Source organism: Anomaloglossus baeobatrachus, chromosome 6 (assembly GCF_048569485.1).
Source record: "Anomaloglossus baeobatrachus isolate aAnoBae1 chromosome 6, aAnoBae1.hap1, whole genome shotgun sequence".
NCBI lineage: Eukaryota > Metazoa > Chordata > Amphibia > Anura > Aromobatidae > Anomaloglossus > Anomaloglossus baeobatrachus.
This window is the reverse complement of record NC_134358.1, coordinates 230,239,534-230,258,695: the sequence shown is the minus strand read 5'-3', so window position 1 is coordinate 230,258,695 and position 19,162 is coordinate 230,239,534. Positions and strand designations below refer to the sequence as shown.

At 49.6% G+C, this 19,162-nt stretch overlaps 1 protein-coding gene across 3 annotated transcripts in view; it reads right to left on the bottom strand.

The window, feature by feature from the left end:
• Nucleotides 1-19,162, bottom strand: part of DTNBP1 (dystrobrevin binding protein 1) — a 206,401-nt gene that overhangs the window by 168,145 nt on the left and 19,094 nt on the right. For 2 of the 3 annotated variants that reach the window (XM_075314732.1, XM_075314731.1), the window contains exons 2-3: nucleotides 16,231-16,284; nucleotides 6,594-6,644 (exon numbers count right to left, since the gene is read on the bottom strand). In XM_075314732.1, the coding sequence (XP_075170847.1) occupies nucleotides 6,594-6,644; nucleotides 16,231-16,284 (105 nt within the window). Of the gene's footprint in view, nucleotides 1-6,593; nucleotides 6,645-16,230; nucleotides 16,285-19,162 lie in introns of those variants that run through there. The other variant, XM_075314733.1, reaches the window with a different exon arrangement.

Below are 19,162 nucleotides of genomic sequence, written 5' to 3'. Positions count from 1 at the left end.
ATCCATAGATTCTGTCAGTTGCTTGATCTGTTTACAATCAACATTGCATGCAGCAGCCACCACAGCCTCCCAGACACTGTTCCAAGAGGTGTACTGGTTAAAAGTACCTTTTAAGACAATCGTGTCTCTGAATTTTTTGCATCTTTCTAGCTGCCCAAATAGCATAAGTGCGCGTGGGTTCTCAGTTTTCCTCCCACACTCTAGAGACATACTGATAGGGACTGTGGATGGTGAGCCCCAATAGTGATAATTTCTACAAAGCACTGCTGAAAGGGATGGCGCTTTAGAAGTAAAGAAGGGAATTTTGTTTACTTACCGTAAATTCCTTTTCTTCTAGCTCCTATTGGGAGACCCAGACAATTGGGGTGTATAGCTACTGCCTCCGGAGGCCACACAAAGTATTACACTTTAAAAAGTGTAACCCCTCCCCTCTGCCTATACACCCTCCCATGCATCACGGGCCCATCAGTTTTGGTGCCAAAGCAGGAAGGAGGAAACTTATAAATTGGTCTAAGGTAAATTCAATCCGAAGGATGTTCGGAGAACTGAAACCATGAACCAAAAGAACAATTCCACATGAACAACATGTGCACACAAAAGAACAAACAGCCCGAAGGGAACAGGGGCGGGTGCTGGGTCTCCCAATAGGAGCTAGAAGAAAAGGAATTTACGGTAAGTAAACAAAATTCCCTTCTTCTTTGTCGCTCCATTGGGAGACCCAGACAATTGGGACGTCCAAAAGCAATCCCTGGGTGGGTAAAAGAATACCCCGATAAAAAGAGCCGAAACAACGGCCCCCTCTCACAGGTGGGCGACCGCCGCCTGAAGGATGCGCCTATCTAGGCTGGCATCTGCCGAAGCATAGGCATGCACCTGATAGTGTTTCGTGAAAGTGTGCAGACTCTACCAGGTAGCCGCCTGACACACCTGCTGAGCCGTAGCCTGGTGCCGCAATGCCCAGGACGCACCCACAGCTCTGGTAGAATGGGCTTTCAGCCCTGAAGGAATCGGAAGCCCAGAAGAAGGGCAGGCTTCAAAAATCGGTTCCTTGATCCACCGAGCCAAGGTTGACTTGGAAGCCTGCGACCCCTTACGCTGGCCAGCGACAAGGACAAGAACGCATCAGAGCGGCGCATTGGCGCCGTGCGAGACACGTAGATCCGGAGTGCTCTCACTAGATCTAACAAATGCAAATCCTTTTCATATTGGTGAATTGGATGAGGGCAAAATGAAGGTAAGGAAATATCCTGATTGAGACGAAAAGTGGACACCACCTTAGGGAGAAAGTCCGGGACCGGACGCAGAACCACCTTATCCTGGTGAAATACCCGGAAAGGGCCTGTGCATGACAGCGCTGCAAGCTCTGACACTCTACGGAGTGAAGTAACCGCCACTAGAAATGCCACCTTCTGCGAAAGACGTGATAGAGAGACATCCCGCAGCGGTTCAAAAGGTGGTTTTTTGAAGAGCCCGTAGAACCATGTTGAGATCCCAGGGTTCCAGCGGACGCTTGCAAGGTGGGACTATGTGGCAAACTCCCTGCAGGAACGTGCGGACCTGCGGAAGCCTGGCTAGACGCTTTTGAAAAAACACGGAAAGCGCCGAGACTTGACCTATGAGGGAGCCGAGAGACAACCCTTGTCCTATCCCGATTGCAGGAAGGAAAGAAACCTGGGTAAGGCAAACGGCCAGGGGGTAAACCCCCTCTCAGAGCACCAGGCTAAGAAGAGCCTCCAAGATCTGTAATAGATCTTGGCGGACGTTGATTTCCTGGCCTGTCTCATAGTGGCAATGACATCTTGAGACAACCCTGAGGACGCTAAGAGCCAGGACTCCATGGCCACACAGTCAGGTTGAGGGCCGCAGAATTCAGATGGAAAAATGGCCCTTGAGATAGCAAGTCTGGTCGGTCTGGGAGCGCCCACGGTTGCCCCCCCGTGAGATGCCACAGATCCGGGTACCACGACCGCCTCAGCCAATCTGGAGCGACGAGAATGGCGTGGCGGCAGTCGGACCTGATCTTGCGCAACACTCTGGCAGCATTGCCAGAGGAGGGAAAACATAAGGCAGTTGAAACTGCGACCAATCCTGAACTAAGGCGCCCGCCGCCAGAGCTCTGTGGTCCTGAGACCGTGCCATGAATGCCGGGACCTTGTTGTTGTGCCGAGACGCCATGAGATCGACGTCCGGCGGTCCCCAGCGGCAACAGATCTCTTGAAACACGTCCAGGTGGAGAGACCATTCCCCCGCGTCCATGCCCTGGCGACTGAGGAAGTCTGCTTCCCAGTTTTCTACGCCCGGAATGTGAACCGCTGAGATGGTGGAGGCTGTGGACTCCGCCCACAGCAGAATCCGCCGGACTTCTTGGAAGGCTTGACGACAGCGAGTGCCGCCCTGGTGGTTGATGTACGCAACCGCCGTGGCGTTGTCCGACTGTATGCGGATCTGCCTGCCCTCGAGCCCCCGATGGAACGCCTTGAGGGCTAGATACACTGCCCCTATCTCCAGAACATTGATCTGAAGGGAGGACTCTGTCGGAGTCCAGGTTCCCTGAGCCTTGTGGTGGAGAAAAACCGCTCCCTATCCTGACAGGCTCGCGTCCGTCGTGACCACAGCCCAGGATGGGGGCAGGAAGGAGTTTCCTTTCGACAGAGAAGTGGGGAGAAGCCACCACTGATGAGGTCTTGGCTTCCAGAGACAGAGAGACGTTCCTGTCCAAGGACGTCGGCCTCTTGTCCCATTTGCGGAGAATGTCCCATTGGAGAGGACGCAGATGAAATTGCGCAAATGGAACTGCCTCCATTGCTGCCACCATCTTCCCCAGGAAGTGCATGAGGCGCCTCAAGGGGTGCGACTGGGCCCGTAGAAGGGATTGCACCCCTGTCTGCAGCGACCGCTGTTTGTCCAGCGGTAGCTTGACCATCGCTGAGAGAGTATGAAACTCCAACCCGAGGTACGTTAGTGATTGGGTCGGAGACCAATTTGACTTTGGAAAATTGATGATCCACCCGAACCTCTGGAGAGTCTCCAGAGCAACGGTCAGACTGTGTTGACAAGCCACCCGTGAGGGTGCCTTGACTAGGATATCGTCTGGGTAAGGGATCACCGAGTGGCCATGAGAGTGTAGGATCGCTACGACGGATGCCATGACCTTGGTGAAGACCCGTGGGTCTGTCGCCAGGCCGAAAGGCAGTGCCACAAATTGAAGGTGTTCGTCCCTGATGGCGAACGAAGGAAGCGTTAATGCTCTTGAGCGATCTGCCATGGAGATAGGCATCTTTGATGTCGATTGATGCTAGGAAGTCACCTTGGGACATCGAAGCGATGACAGATCGGAGGAATTCCATGCGAAACCGCCTGGTTGTCACATGTTTGTTGAGCAATTTGAGGTCCAAAACGGAACGGAAAGAGCCGTCCTTTTTTGGCACCACGAACAGATTGGAGTAAAAACCGCGACCGCGTTCCTGATGGGAACGGGGATCACCACTCCTTCTGTTTTCAGAGTGTCCACCGCCTGAAAAAGCGCAACGGTCCGTTCGGGGGGCGGAGATGTTCTGAAAAAAACGAGTCGGAGGACGAGAGCTGAACTCTATCCTGTAACCGTTAGACAGAATGTCTCTCACCCATCGGTCTTGGAAATGTGGCCACCATGCGTCGCAAAAGCGGGAGAGCCTGCCACCTACCGAGGATGCGGTTTGGGGCGGCCGACGACCGCATTAATCTCAGCCAGAGAAGCTGAGATAGCTTGGAGTGCCCTCACGGCTGCGAAGGCCGGAGCAAAAGATGCGCCTATGGCTTCATAGATGGATTTCATCATAAGCTTTATTTGCCTGTCAGTGGCATCCATGAGAGATGAACCAACTGCCACTAATACTACGGATCTAGCCGCCATTCTGGGGACTGGAGGATCCACCTTGTGACACTGAGTCCAACCCTTAACTACGTCAGGAGTGAAAGGCTAACGTGTGTCATTAAGGCGCTTAGTAAAGCGCTTGTCCGGAAAGTTCTGTGCTTCTGGACAGCCTCTCTGGAGTTAGAGTGATCGAAAAAACGCACTCAGTGTACATTTGGGAAACCTAAACTGGTGTTTCTCCCAATGTGAAGCCAACTCCTCCATAGTAGAAGATGGGGAAGAGAGGTCTAGCACCTGGTTGATGGACGCTATAAGGTCATTTACTATGGCGTCCCCTTCAGGTGTATCCAGATTGAGAGCAACGTCAGGTTCAGAGCCCTGAGCTGCGACCTCCGCTTCATTCATGCTTCAACCGAGAGTCCTCAAGCTGAGACCCCGAACAGCGTGATGAAGTCGTGGAAGGTTCCCAGCGAGCCCGGTTAGCCTGTCTGAGGCCGCGGTCCGTGTCGGAGTTCTCACCGTGGGATCTGGGTGTTACCCCAGGAGCTCCTTGTTGTACCGACCCAGAGGGGCCTGGGAGCGATGAACTCACAGCGCCCTGGCCCTGTGTTACCGGTCTGGACAGCAAAGCTTCCAGTATCTTAGCAGCCCCTCTGTTCAAAGACTGGGCCATGGAATGTGAAAACGACTCAGAGAGTTGCTCAGTCAAACGTGCAAACTCTGTCCTTGCCATCTGTGCAGTGGAAACCAGTGGTACCACCTGAGCCAAGGGTCCCACCAGTGCCGGAGGCTCCGGCTGAGTGAGTGCCCCAGGGGCCCTGCATTTGCAATGATAGGTGGAACCTGCCGGCAATATAGCTGCACAAGAGGTACAGGTTGCAAAGAAAGCCTGTGCCCTGGCACCCTTACTGTTTGCGGACGACCTGCTGTTGTCACCTCTTAGTAATCAGCGAGGGCATATAGCCAAAAGCAAATAGTGCTGCCGAACAGTGAAATCATATACCATATAAATATATATATATATATATATATATATATATATATATATATATATATATATATATATATATATATATATATATATATATATATATATATATATATATATATATATACACACTTCGGCACCCAAGGGTGGCCAGCACCCGATTGGGAAACTGGTGCCCCACAGTGCACAGTGAGGGGGGGAGGAGGATACCAAGTATGCTCCAGCCCTCACTGCCGACGTCCATTCGGCCGTCCCGTCGTTACCCCTGACTGGCAGGCCCGGGAACGGGAGTATATGGTACTAGGCCGCAAGAGCCGGGGACTAAAGTTAAAAACGCGGCCGGCAAGCAGGCGCGGTCGGCGCGGTAGTCCCGGTCTCACAAACCACACAGCAACTGCTGCGGCGTTTGCAACCCAGGTGCTGCATGCAGCGTCCCCAAAGGGGACACAGAGTACCTTATGGATGCAGGGCTCTGTCCCTGACGATGTCCAGTCTCCTGTCCGTCAGAATCCCCCAGGGGCTGCGGATGGAGCCCGGTCCCAGTGCATGGCGACCGGTTAGGAACCCCCTCTCCCATCAGCTGCAGAGCACATTCTGCGATTCTCCACCGGCAGAATCATACTGAGAGCCATATAACAATGGCTGCCGGCGTTCCGAGGGGAGGAGGGAGCCGAGGGCGGGACCACAAAAGTGCGGGAATCTGCGCCCCATAGTGAACAGTGAGGGGGGAGGAGGACACGAAGTGTGCTCCAGCCCTCACCGTCGGCGTCATACCGACCGTCCCGCCCTTCCCCCTGACTGGCAGGCCCAGGGGCGGGAGTGTAACATACTAGGCCGCAAAAGCCGGGGACTAAAGTAAAAACCGCGGCCGGCAAACAGGCACGGTCGGCGCGGTAGTCCCGGTCAAAAAATCCACACCGCAGTCGCTGCAGCGTCTGAGGCCAAGGTGCTTCATGCACCGTCCCAAAGGGGACACAGAGTACCTGTAGATGCAGGGCCATGTCCCTGACGATACTCAGTCTCCTGTCCGGCAGATTCCCCCTGGGGCTGCGGAGGGAGCCCGGTCCCAGTGGCTGGATGACCGGTTAGGATCCCACTTCACCCAGAGCCCCTAAGGGATGGGGAAGGAAAACGGCATGTGGCTCCTGCCTGTGTACCCGCAATGTGTACCTCAACCTTAACAGCACCGCCGACTCAGTGGGGTGAGAAGGGAGCATGCCGGGGGCCCTGTTAGGGGCCCTCTTTTCTTCCATCCGATATAATCAGCAGCTGCTGCTGACTAAAATGTGGAGCATTGTGTGAATGTCAGCCTCCTTCAACACAAAGCATAAAACTGATGGGCCCGTGATGCACGGGAGGGTGTATAGGCAGAGGGGAGGGGTTACACTTTTTAAAGTGTAATACTTTGTGTGGCCTCCGGAGGCAGTAGCTATACACCCCAATTGTCTGGGTCTCCCAATGGAGCGACAAAGAAAATAGTTTGTATTTTTAGCTATGTGACAGAAGCTGCCTGTTCAGTCTTTTATTTGGTTTCTCAACAAAGGTGGATCATTTATTTAAAAAAAAAAAAAAAAAAAAATCAAGACGGACATCCAGGTCCAGAGATCAATACCCGTGCCACTCTCCAGTGTATTTTGGTGTTGTGCCATGTTTGGAACACTACTTAATTGAGTTAACTAATATTGATTTTATAGCCCATTGCGTTTAGTTTTGCAGCCACATTAAAGTCTTTAGAGGCTGTAAAGCAATTACCTGCTAAGAAGTTCCACACCCGCTGGAAACCTGACAGATTGTTCCGCAGGCCTATAAAGTAAGAAGGAAAACATTTGTAAGATGATAATTCTTACATAATGTACACACAAAGATCATCCTAAAACTGCCAGTCAGTGCGCTATAAACTAAAGACTGTTCCTAAATAATGCCAGATTATCAGGTTTTAAAAACATATTAGCATCACTACTCCACTTGAAACATGAACAGGAGAAAAAGGAGTAAAAAAAAAATGACATTTTTGTATACTCACCGTAAAATGTCTTCCTTGGAGCCTTTCATTGGGGGACACAGACAGTGGGTATTATGGCGTCTCCAGGAAGGCTTGACACTAGATTTGCAAAAGTGTTAGCTCCTCCCCCCACAGCATATACCCCAGCTAGGCAGGAAACTAGCTCAGTTTGGTGTAAAAGCAGTAGGAGGACAACCAAAACCACAAGGGCGGGAGCTGTGTCCCCCAATGAAAGGCTCCAAGGAAGACATTTTACCGTGAGTACACAAAAATGTCATTTCCTTTCTCGCCTTTTCATTGGGGGACACAGACAGTGGGACGTCCCAAAGCAGTCCCTGGGTGGGAGCTGAACTATTAACAGTGTATAACATCAGCCTAAGAGCTGACTAACGACTGCAACTGCAGTGAACACATATCAAACACTGTAAAAAAACCGAGCAGTGGCCACTTATAAATGGGCCACTGCCGCCTGAAGGACTTGTCTTCCAAGAGCAGCATCCGCGGAGGCATGCGTATGCACTCTGTAGAATTTTGTAAACGTGTGCACACTGGACCAGGTAGCGGCCTTGCAAAGTTGGGCCGCCGAAGCCTAATGGCGGACAGCCCAGGAGGCACCCACTGCTCGTGTAGAGTGGGCCCGCACAGATTGAGGAGGAACAAAACCTCGTGCTTTGCAAGCCTCACAGATGGCAGTCCTGATCCATCGAGAAATCGTGGCTTTAGAAGCCTGGTTGCCCTTTTTGTGTCCTTCTGAGAGGACGAAGAGGGCATCGGACTTGCGCAACGGCGCTGTTCTGGAGATGTAGATCCGCAGCGCCCTGACAAGATCTAGAGTGTGAAGGGCTTTTTCAAAGGAGTGGACCGGGGCCGTGCAGAATGACGGCAACACAATGTCCTCGTTTAAGTGGAAAGAAGATACGACCTTCGGAAAAAAGTCGGGGGAAGGCCGAAGGACCACCTTATCCTGATGGAATATCAGGTAAGGTGAACGACAGGAAAGGGCCGCAAGTTCGGACACTCGCCTGATAAAGGTAATGGGGACTAAAAAGGCAACCTTCCAAGACAGTCGTTGAAGAGAGATTTCTCTCAGAGGTTCGAAGGGAGGAAGCTGAAATGCTCCGAGAACCAGATTCAGATCCCAGGGATCTAAGAGGTGGCGATAAGGAAGGACCAAATGCGCTACCCCTTGAAGAAAGGTACGGACCTGAGGACAAGAAGCCAGCTGCTCCTGGAAGAATATTGACAAGGCAGAAACTTGTCCCTTAAGGGTACTGAGAGCCAGTCCCGAGTCCAGACCGTCTTGCAGAAAGGCAAGAACATTAGGGATTGAAAAGGCAAGGGGCGACCGATTATGACGGTCACACCAGGAAAGATAAGTCTTCCAGGTCCTGTGATAGATACTGGCGGAGGAGGGCTTCCGAGCATTAAGCATGGTATGAACTACCTTAGAAGAAAAACCTGACTTGGCTAGAATCAATGATTCAAGTGCCACGCCGTCAAATGCAGCTGTGCTGTATTCTGGTGGAATATTGGACCTTGCGACAGAAGATCCGGGCGGTCGGGAAGACGCCAGGGAGTGTCGCCGAGAAGTTGGAGAAGCTCTGGGTACCAGGCTCTCCTGGGCCAATCCGGTGCCACGAGGATCACCGGGATTCCCTCCGCTTTGATTTTCTTGATTACTCTTGGAATGAGAGGAAACGGAGGGAAGATGTAGGGTAGGCGAAACTGCGCCCACGGAAAGACTAGAGCGTCGGAGCCGATCACTAGCGGGTCTCTCGACCGGGATATGAAGGGATGTATTTTGGCGTTCATCCGAGACGTCATGAGGTCCACATCTGGGAGTCCCCAACAAAGAGTGATCTGATGGAACACTTTGTCGTGGAGGGACCATTCCCATGCCTGCTGTGAGAGTTTGCGGCCCAGTTGTCTACCCCTGGAATATGGACAGCTGAAAGAATGGGGATGTGCTTCTCTGCCCAAAGAAGAATCCTGGACACTTCTTTCATCGCTGCCTTGCTGCGAGTTCCTCCCTGACGGTTGATATAAGCCACAGCCGTGCCATTGTCTGATTGGATCCGAACAGGGAGGCCTAATAGTAAAGGCTGAAAGTTCTGAAGGGCCAAAAACATGGCTCTGATCTCTAGAACATTGATGTGCAGGGAGCGCTCGGAAGGAGACCAGCGTCCGTGAACAGTGTGTTGGAGAAACACCGCCCCCCAGCCTATCAGGCTGACATCCGTCTTGACTACTTGCCAGTGGACAGGGCGGAAGGATTTCCCTTGAGATAGGGATGAGACTTGAATCCACCAGACGAGGGAGCTGAGCGCAGTCCGAGATAGGCGGACTGACCGGTCTAGAGAAGATTGGATTCTTGCCCCAGGAGGATAGAAGATCCAGTTGTAGAGGGCGCAGATGGAATTGGGCAAAGGACACGGCTTCCATGACTGCCACCATCTTGCCTAACACTCTCATTCCATTCCGAAGGGATGTGTAACGGCGAGAGCGGAGGGATTGGGCGGCCCGGATCAGGGAAGACCTCTTGTCTTCTGGAAGAAAAACCCGGGACTGAGCCGTGTCTATCAGCATACCTAAAAAGGTGATGTGCTGATGAGGAATGAGGGATGACTTGTTGAAGTTGATAAGCCACCCTAGCCTTGACAGCGTGTCTAGGCAATTCTGAGCAAACTTGAAGAGAGCTCCCTTTGACAAGAAGGTCGTCCAAATAGGGAACGACAAGGACGCCTCTGGGGTGTAAAATGGACATAACGGCCGCCATGACCTTTGTGAAGACCCGTGGCGCGGTGGCCAGCCCAAAGAAGAGGGCCCTGAATTGGAAATGACGGTGTCCTACGGCCACGCGAAGGAACCGTTTATGAGATACACATATGGGAATGTGTAAATAAGCATCTTGAACGTCTATGGAAGCTAGGAATTCTCCCGGTTCCATGGCGGCTAGCACTGCTCTCAATGATTCCATTCGGAAGGTCCGAATCCGTACGAATCTGGTCAGCCTTTTGAGGTCCAAGATAGGGCGGACAGAGCCATCTTTTTTGGGAACGACAAAAAGGTTTGAATAGAAACCTTTGCCGCGCTGTTCCAGGGGCACTGGAATGATAACGTATGCCTTCTGTAAAGAGGCAAAGGCCTGAAATAATGCCTGGCTTTGCATTTTGGACTTTGGAAGACGAGAATGCAGAAACCTGTTGGCCGGCAGTGAATGGAAATCGATCTTGTAAGCCGAGGTGACAATTTTTCGAACCCAAGCATCGCGAGTGTGGTCTAGCCAGGTATCCCGAAAAAGCAGAAGCCGCCCTCCAACAGGAGTCGGATCTGAGGGATACCTGGCGTCATGCTGAGGGGGCCTGTACAGGGCGAGGTCCTTTGGGTTTGGGCTGCTTGGAGAGGGAACGCCAGGAAGAGCCCCTTGAGGGACCGGATCCTCGATCTGAGCGTTGGGACGATCCTTGGAATGATGGTTTTTGGGGGGCAGGCCGAAAAGGCTACCTGCGCCAAGGAGATTTTTTAAAATTCCTGGATACAGGCCGCTTTTGTGGTAGAATGGTACTTTTACCACCCGTCGTCTCAGATATGAGTTTGTCCAAGTATTCTCCAAACAGACGAAGGCCATGGAAGGGAAGTGTGGACAGGGATTTCTTGGAGGCACTGTCCGCACTCCATATCTTTAGCCAAAGGACTCTGCGGGCAAAGACAGCATTGGCTGCCGTTAGGGCTGACAAACTAGCTGCATCTAGGGAGCCGTGAAGAAAATAATTAGAGGCTAGAGAAAACAAATCAAGGATCTCAAAAGTCTCCGGAGGAATATTACAAGCGCGAAGCATCCTGCGCAGGTTCTTACTCCACACACCCATAGCTCTCGCGACCCATGTCAAGGCAAACAGGGAGCGAAGAGAGGAGCCCGAAGCCTGAAAAATAGATTTGACCGCAGAATCAACTGCGTCGTCGGACAAGTCCTTGAGAGACGCGTTGTCTGAAACAGACATGACCGTGTGTTTAGCCAGTCTGGATACTGGCGGATCCACAACGGGGGGGGGGGGGGGGGGGGGGGGGACTGACCAGGTCTTAACCATTTCAGATGGAAAGGGATAAGCGAATGAAGAGAAGGGTGTTTTATTAAACCTTCTATCAGGGTGATCCCACCGTTTAGATATAATCTGACGAAAAAACGGATCCTGGGCAAAGGACATAGGAGGCTTCTTGGCCCGCTTGATTGCCGACTGAGAAGTCGGGTCAGGAGGCTGATCAGAGATCGACAGAGTGATTGACAGCCGAAATTAGTGCGTCTTCTATATGCCTAGACTCAGAAAGGACATCTGAATCAGAGTCAAAGTCTTGAGAATTGTGACTACTAAAAGTCATGGAACCTTGGTCAGACTGACCATCGTCCGAGTCGGATGAGGCGTAGAGGTCGCAATGGCGCCTTTTGGACACAGACTTTTTACGTTCTGGGCAAGAGGGACCAGACGAAGCAGGCGGGCTCCTCTGCGGGAGCTGAGCCAGGGGAAGGCTGTGGGAGCCTGTGGAAGGCTGGGATATCTGAGCGGCAAGGTCCTCTATCCTTTTAGACATTAGAAGAGCCCATGCAGGCATTACGTCATCAGACGGGGGTGCTGCCTGGCCGGTGCAGAATCCAAAGACTGCACGGCATCCTGGTCCAGCAACGGGGTCTGTTGTGACACGGTAGTAGGGGCATCGCAGCCCCGGCATAGTGGATAGCTTCGGCCATTAGAAAACGAGCGTCCACAGGTGGTACAGGCATAGTACAGGTCCATAGAGGACGCCTGGGAAGGTTCATCACCCTTGCGGTTACGCATGTCAGCAATAGAGTCCTACAGCCCTATAGGGATAGAGTTATGCCGCTGTTATATAAGTGAGGAGCCACTAGCAGTATTATAAAGTGACTGCTATGCACAGCCGGTATATACAGATAGCAAAATGGTATACACTGTCAGTCGGCATATACCTGCAGGCAGAGCCAGTATATACCGCTAATAGCTTATATACACCGCTAGCCAGCAGGCACACACCGCTAGTGAGACAGCGATATGCCGCAGAGCAGAGCGGTAAATAGCGCTGCAGAAGTGCAGAGCCAAGGAGGCAATCCTCTGCTCCCAACGTGGAAAATGGCGTCCAGCGTTCCTGGCAGCATGGAGGAGAGAGACGGCCCCCGGAGACTGATTGGTCCCAGGGCTGGGACTAAACGTGACGCCCAATCAGAAGAGCCGCTGTGACTGAGGGAGCGGCTTCCAGAGCAGTGAGAGGGGGCGCTGCTAGAATGCAGGCCGACGCCGGAGGCTAAATTAATGAGGCTCCCCGGGATCACGGCCTGCATCGCCCCACCGGCGCCTTTTCAGGCGGCGGTTTGGAAGCAGGGGACAGAGAACTCGTCGTCTCCCTACCTGCTCCTGGCTCTGTCTGAAGACGCGTCGGTCCGGGGATGCGGGGATCTCGGGGACGCATCATCGGCTCAAGGCTGAAGCAGGTCCTCGACTCTGCTTAGCCCTCTGTAGCTACCTTGGTGTGAGGTGCTTCCAGGGAGCCTGGAGGGGTACGCAGACCCGACCACTTGGGCGCGAGGGAAGACTGACGGCTTGTGCACACCAGGTTTCCTCTGCCCGTTCGCGGGAGTAACGAGGGTGGCAAGGCACCCTGGTATTGCCCCATAATCAAAAATAGAATGAATAAGAAAAAAAAAATAAAAAATAAGAAATAAAAAAAAACAAAGAAGCTGGCCTAAGGCACCTGGTAGGGCTCGGGCCAGACATGTCAGCCTCCCTGCTGACACTAGAAAAAAAACTGAGCTAGTTTCCTGCCTAGCTAGGGTATATGTTGTGGGGGGAGGAGCCAACACTTTTTTCAAATCTAGTGTCATGCCTCCCTGGAGACATCATAATACCCACTGTCTGTGTCCCCCAATGAAAAGGCGAGAAAGGAAGAGCTATATAAAATCACAGATTTGTGTTTAACATAACTAAAAAACATACTCAAAAATCTTATATGGTTCAAGATTTGATAACTGGTAAAAAAAAAAAAAAAAAAAGGGGGTCAGAGTGCAACGCGAAACACGCATTGGGGAAGTGGTGCAGTGTGCTCCTGGAATCATTAGGGGTAACAGCCCTGTTTCACTTGCTTATTGTAGCTTTTGTACAGTTCAATATACAGGATGGTTATGATGTTTCTCATGTCCCTACACTAACTGGGTCATTTCAACTATTGTGTACTGCATATATATTTTTTGGTGTCAACATTATGTGATTGCACATATGTTTTTTTTATTCCGTTTGGTATATTATGAAATAGTGCATACATAGTTTTTAATGCTGAAGGTAGACTTAACTCTATGCTCAACCTATAGCTAGCGCTCTAAAAATTAGGCGCATGCGTGCGGCATTGTTTACTCACATTACTGAGCCTCTACAATCGGGTGTATGCATCCTGGCTTCAGAGATGCGCACTACGCATGATCTGAAGTCAAGAAGGCAGGTGTTCTTTAGCTCTTCTGTGTATGTGAGCCGTCTTCTGCACTTCCGGACATGCGCAGAGCTTCCCTGAAGCTGGGACGCGTACACCCGGCTTCAGAGGCTCAATGATGGGAGTGAAGAAAGCAGTATACATGCGCAGGATTTTCAGATAGCTGGTGATGACACTGGCTCTTGTAAATCATGTTATCATGCCCATAGGGGTGTAATAACATTTTGAGGGAGCCAACTAGTTTTGGAAAACTTACGCCACATTGAGTAATCAATGGGTTAATTAGCATATAATAAACGGTCTTTAGGCTCTGTGCGCACACTGCGTTCTTACCCACGGTTTTGCTGCAGAAATTTCTTGAGAAATGTTTGTAATCTTTCTGCAGACATTTCCAAGCAAAACCTATGGGAAAAAAAATAGCTGTGCTCACACTGCGTTTTTTTCTCAAGAACATTCTTTCTGCAGAATTTCTTGAGAAAATGTGCATGTCACTTCTTTTCTGCAGGTACCTGCGGTATTTCACTCCATTCACTGTAATGTGTAATCGCGAAATACCGCAAGTATACTGCAGGTAGCAAATGATGTGCGGTATACCCTCAGTATAGCCGCGATTTACCTGCGGTAATGCTCATCACTGCCTGCGGTTTTGCAGGGAAGTGATGTCATTTTAACAGGAAGAGGAAGCGGAGCAGAGTAAACACACACATCACACTCCCTGGACGCCGCACAGAAGCACTTCCGTGTGACCTCCGTCGGGTGCCCGTGCAGTCTGTGTCCCACTCCAGCCCCGCGGCTGCCCGCCTGCAGTGTGTCAGTGTATGCTCGCACTGCGGTATCAGCAGCTTCTCACACTGCAGTGCTGGCTGCCGCGGGGATAACGAGCGCTGCTGTCAGGAGGTTAGATGAGATCATTACCTGCTGTGACGATCTCCTGCTCTCCTGACGTGAGCACTGTCACTGCCTTCTATGCCCGTCTCGCGGGCGGCCCGAGACTGTCACTAGCGGTGACATCAAAGGCTCTCGCGATACTGCTGAGAACGCGACGGGCATAGAAGTCAGTGACAGCGCTGACGTTAGAGTTCAGGAGATCGTCACAGCAGGTAATGATCTCATCTAACCTCCTGACAGCAGCGCTCGTCATCCCCTGCAGTGACCTGGGCAGACCTATTGATGTTAGCTCAGGTCACTGCACTACTCTCCCAGCCAATGGGGAACATTTTAATCTTCATTGACTGGGACAGTGACTATGGTATGGATCGTCGTGGGTCCCCCTTATTGCATTACGCCGGACCTGGAATTGATTGTTCTTTTCAATAAATTGGTGAAAGAGGGAATGTTTTGGGCAGTGTTTTTTCAAATAAAACTTTTTTTGTTGTCTATTTTTTATTTCTTACTGACTGGGTTGGTGATGTCGGGTATCTGATAGACGCGTGACATCACGAACCCCAGGGCTTGATGCCAGGTGACATTACACATCTGGCATCAGCCCCATATATTACCCAGTTTGCCACCGCACCAGGGCAATGGGATAAGTTGGGGCAAAGCGCCAGGATTGGCACGTCTTATGGATGCGCCACTTCTGGGGCGGCTGTGGCCTGCTATTTTTAGGCTGGGGAGTGTCCACTAACGGTGGACCTCCCTAGTCTGAGCATACCAGACCACAGCTGTCCACTTTACCTTGGCTGGTGATCCAATTTGGGGGGGACCCCACGTTTTTTGTTTTAAATTATTTATTTAATGTAAAATAACAGCGTGAGGTGCCCTCTGTTTTGAATTACCAGCCAAGGTACAGCTGCCAAGTGTGGTCTGCAGGTTGCAGCCGTCTGCTTTACCCTAGCTGGCTGCAAAAGATATGGGGGACCTCACATCGTTTTTTTTTCTAATTATTTATTTTTTGGCTAAATACAATGCTAAGCACCCTTTAGTGCCACATGAAAGTCACTAAAGGGTGCCAGCTTAGAATATGCAGGGAGGTGGGACATTATATAGGTCTTTCTCATCTATTATCTATCTATTCATCTATCCCTCTATCCATTATCTATCGATTATCTATTATCTAGATTATTTATTGCAGTTACAGCATAAAAAAACGCAGGTACCAACCTGAGGAAAAACCGCGGCAAAAACGCATGCGTTTTTCCAGCGGTTTTGGTGCGTTTTTTTACCGCAGGTGCGGTAATCTTCAATTCCCAGAAGTTTCTCAAGAAATTTTCTTGAGAAAAATCACTTTTCTAGTGCGCACATAGCCTTAGAAATACTTTTTCTAAAGATCAGTTTATGTGTCCAATACTATAAAGGGGTGTTAGGCAGGGAATTTAGTATGGCAGACACAACTGATAGTAATTCTGGGGGCACGGGGGGACCTGTCAGGGTCCCTTTAAACACAGAGTACATGGCTACCATCCGTGTAATGTATGTGTTTTTCACTCAAACATGTATTGGCACTCGTCATTTGTCCAGCTTGAAAAGATGGACGTCTCCGTGTGTTTTGCCTTGATACACGGTCTACGAAAAAACACGGACATATGAATAGCACCATAGATTATAATACGTACGTGCTGTATACATAATGGATATAACACGTACGTGCAATACGGATGTCTAAATGATGCCTTATACAGTGAATTTTCAGAACCACTACAAAAAGTTAAGAAAAGGAACATTATTTTTCCACCCACAGAGTTGCTTCTTCACGTGACATTATTTACAACATTAGACTGGCAGGGAACACTGGGCTGAGAGTAGAGCAGCGGCACCGGTCCGGGAGATCAATATAGACTTATTATTTTATGCAGCGCCCTTGGACCACTAATCAGGGGTGGCCCTGCAGTGTATAATGCTATTAATGGAAAATTAAAAACAGATTAATAAAAAGAGCAGCTGAATTGGGCTTTGTACCTGTGCTGCTTTTTGATCTTCACATCTCTCGATTTGTCACCTAAACTCTTGAACCTGCAATTAAAGCATAAAATAAAGAAGCTTTAAAACAGCGAGAAACAGGAAAAACGTATAAGCCCACACAATCCGGTATATATCTGCAAACTACAGAGAATCCAAATAACGTGCCCTGCTCTATAGACAGCAGCAGATTTATATTGCTCTTTATAAATAGGAAAAATAAATAAAATACATAAAAGTCGCAGAGGTCTCACGTATGGTCATGTTCTACGCAGTTCCGGTTATTGTGGCCGTGGTGAGACATTTATCACACAATGGGAACTATGAACGGTGAATTAATAAAGCAAACAGCACAATGGGAAAGAAAAAAAGTCTATGAGAAAAGCTCTTCAGGAAGTTCTTGACCCAGACAATCAATATTTGCTCTGCTGCCGTCATGTGAAGACATCATTTTCCATAGCGATCTTTAATTGAAAAGTGTTGCACAGAAAGAAGTACTGCAGACTCACGCTGGAGCGCCCCATTTCTCTAAATTCCTCCTGAGATCAATGTATAGGAATGGACTTATACATACCCATCAGCAGACGGCTCCCCTATGGTAAAATGGAGATTATTAGGGGTGATCGAATACCTCAAATATTCAACTTCGTGAATATTTGCTGAATAGGTCGCCACTATTCGACTATTCGCGAATATTCGATGCGCAATGTAAGTCTATGGGAAACCCAAATAACTATTCGGAACTATTTGAGCTCCCCATAGACTTACATTGCGCATCGAATATTTGCATAGTGGCGAGTTATTCGTCGAATATTCGTGAAGCCGAAAATTTGAGGTATTCGATCATCCCTAGAGATTATCGGTTCAATCAGAACCATAGGTTGCAGGGATCCAATTTTCCCTCAGCTGCTCAGAGCTCCGAGCACAGGGATGGGAGATTTGTTAGGCCCTGTGCGCACTGGAAAACGGAATTTTCTTAAGAAAATACCGCAGGGTCTGAAAGATTACCGCACCCGCGGTAAAAAACGCGGCAAACCGCACCCGAAATCTGCATGCGGTTTGCTGCGGGTTGGTACATGTGTTTTAATGCATTCAATGCAATAAAGCACATTGAAAAAAGAAAAAAAAAAGTCATTTCCTTCTGAGATAGATAGATAGATAAATAGACAGATAGAAGAATAGATAAAGGGATAAATAGATAAAGTCCCTGTGAGCACACGCTGCATTTCTCCCGAGCGATAGTGTGTTCACATTACCGGCCGTGAGAAATGCCCTGTGGTTACCTCTGCAGGGTCGTTACGAGGCTGCATTCTGTACAGTGTCAGTCGCAGGTGGATGCAAGCGACATGGGACCTCGGTGGATTACGCCGGAGCTGTGTGTTTGGGGGTGGTTAATAAAGGGGTAAAAAAGGGGGCTTTTTTGTGGTTTTATTTAAAATAAAGGATTTTTCGATGTGTGTGTTTATTCACTTTACTTACAGTTAATCATGAAAGCTGTCTCATAGACGCTGCCATGATTAAAGCCTGGACTTAGTGGCGCCGATGCCCTGCCATTAACTCATTACCCTGATTGCCACCGCATCACGGCAATCTGGGAGAGCCGGGGACAGTCCGGGACTGCCTCATAATGGATGCGACAGTCGTGGGGCAGCTGCGGGCTGATATTCTGAGCTGCGGGAGGGGAGGGGGGCATTAACCCTGGCCCTCGCCCTCCCCAGCCTGAGAATACCGGGCCAGCGCTGTGTGTTTACCTCTGCTGGATGGTAAAAATACGGCGAAGCCCGCGTTTTTTTATTTTTATATGTCAGTTTGATTTCTATGTGTATTCTATATGTCTGTGTCTGTATGTGAGTGCGATATGTGTGTGTTCTATGTCTGTGTGATCTGTGTGTGTTTACTCTCAGCTCCGCTTCCTCTTCCTGTAATGACATCACTTCCCTGCAAACCGCAGGCAGCGATGAACATTATGTCCCGAAAACGCGAAATACCGGAGGGAATAACGCAGGAAAACGCAATGAACCGCACAGAATTTGCTACCTGCGTTATTCCCTGTGAGATTTCCCGATTACATTGCAGTCAATGGAGTGAAATGCCGCAGCGGAGTGCGGAAAAGAAGTGACATGCAATTGTTTTTTTGTTTTTGGTGCGGGAATCCCGCAGCAAAACATGCAGCTGTCAAATTCCGCATAGTGCGTACAGCATTTTTTTTTTTACCATAGGATTTGCTGGTGAATCACTGCAGAGATGTTATGAACATAACATGCAGCGAAACATGCAGCAAATCCGCAGGAAATCCGCGGCAAAAACCAGGAAGTGCGCACAGGGCCTAAGGACGCATTCATACTGTGTTACTTCAGAATTATACACTGGAGGACATATGACATTGCATAAGAACACAATGGCACGTATACTGTCCGAATGGAGGGCAAAACAACACTCTTTAGGCCTGTTTTCACCCAATGGAAACCTTTCAATTACAGGCCAGGTACAAATTCCTTAAGGCAGGGTTCTCAAACTCGGCTGGGTGTATGGGCCGCACACAGAAAAAAAAAAATAATAATTTGGAGGGCCGCATTCTTTGCAGGGCAAAGTGACATTTTTAGTGGTACCATTTATTTCGCTTTACAACTTTGGATCACTGTTTTTGAACAGATTTTGCTTGTTTATTATAACAAATGTGCACTTTTTTGTTTATATAGAAAAAAGCATTTTTAATGGTGAAAAATAAAATCATGCCTTATTTTAAAAATTTTTTTTTACATTTTGTCCCCTTGTAACTAATATGATCTTAGAATTAGCACCATATAGTAATTTTGGTCAACATCTTTTAATAACGTGCCCCATATCCTGGTCCCCATGTTGTCGTAATGTGCCCCATATCCCGGTCCCCATGTTGTCGTAATGTGCCCCATATCCCGGTCCCCAGGTTGTC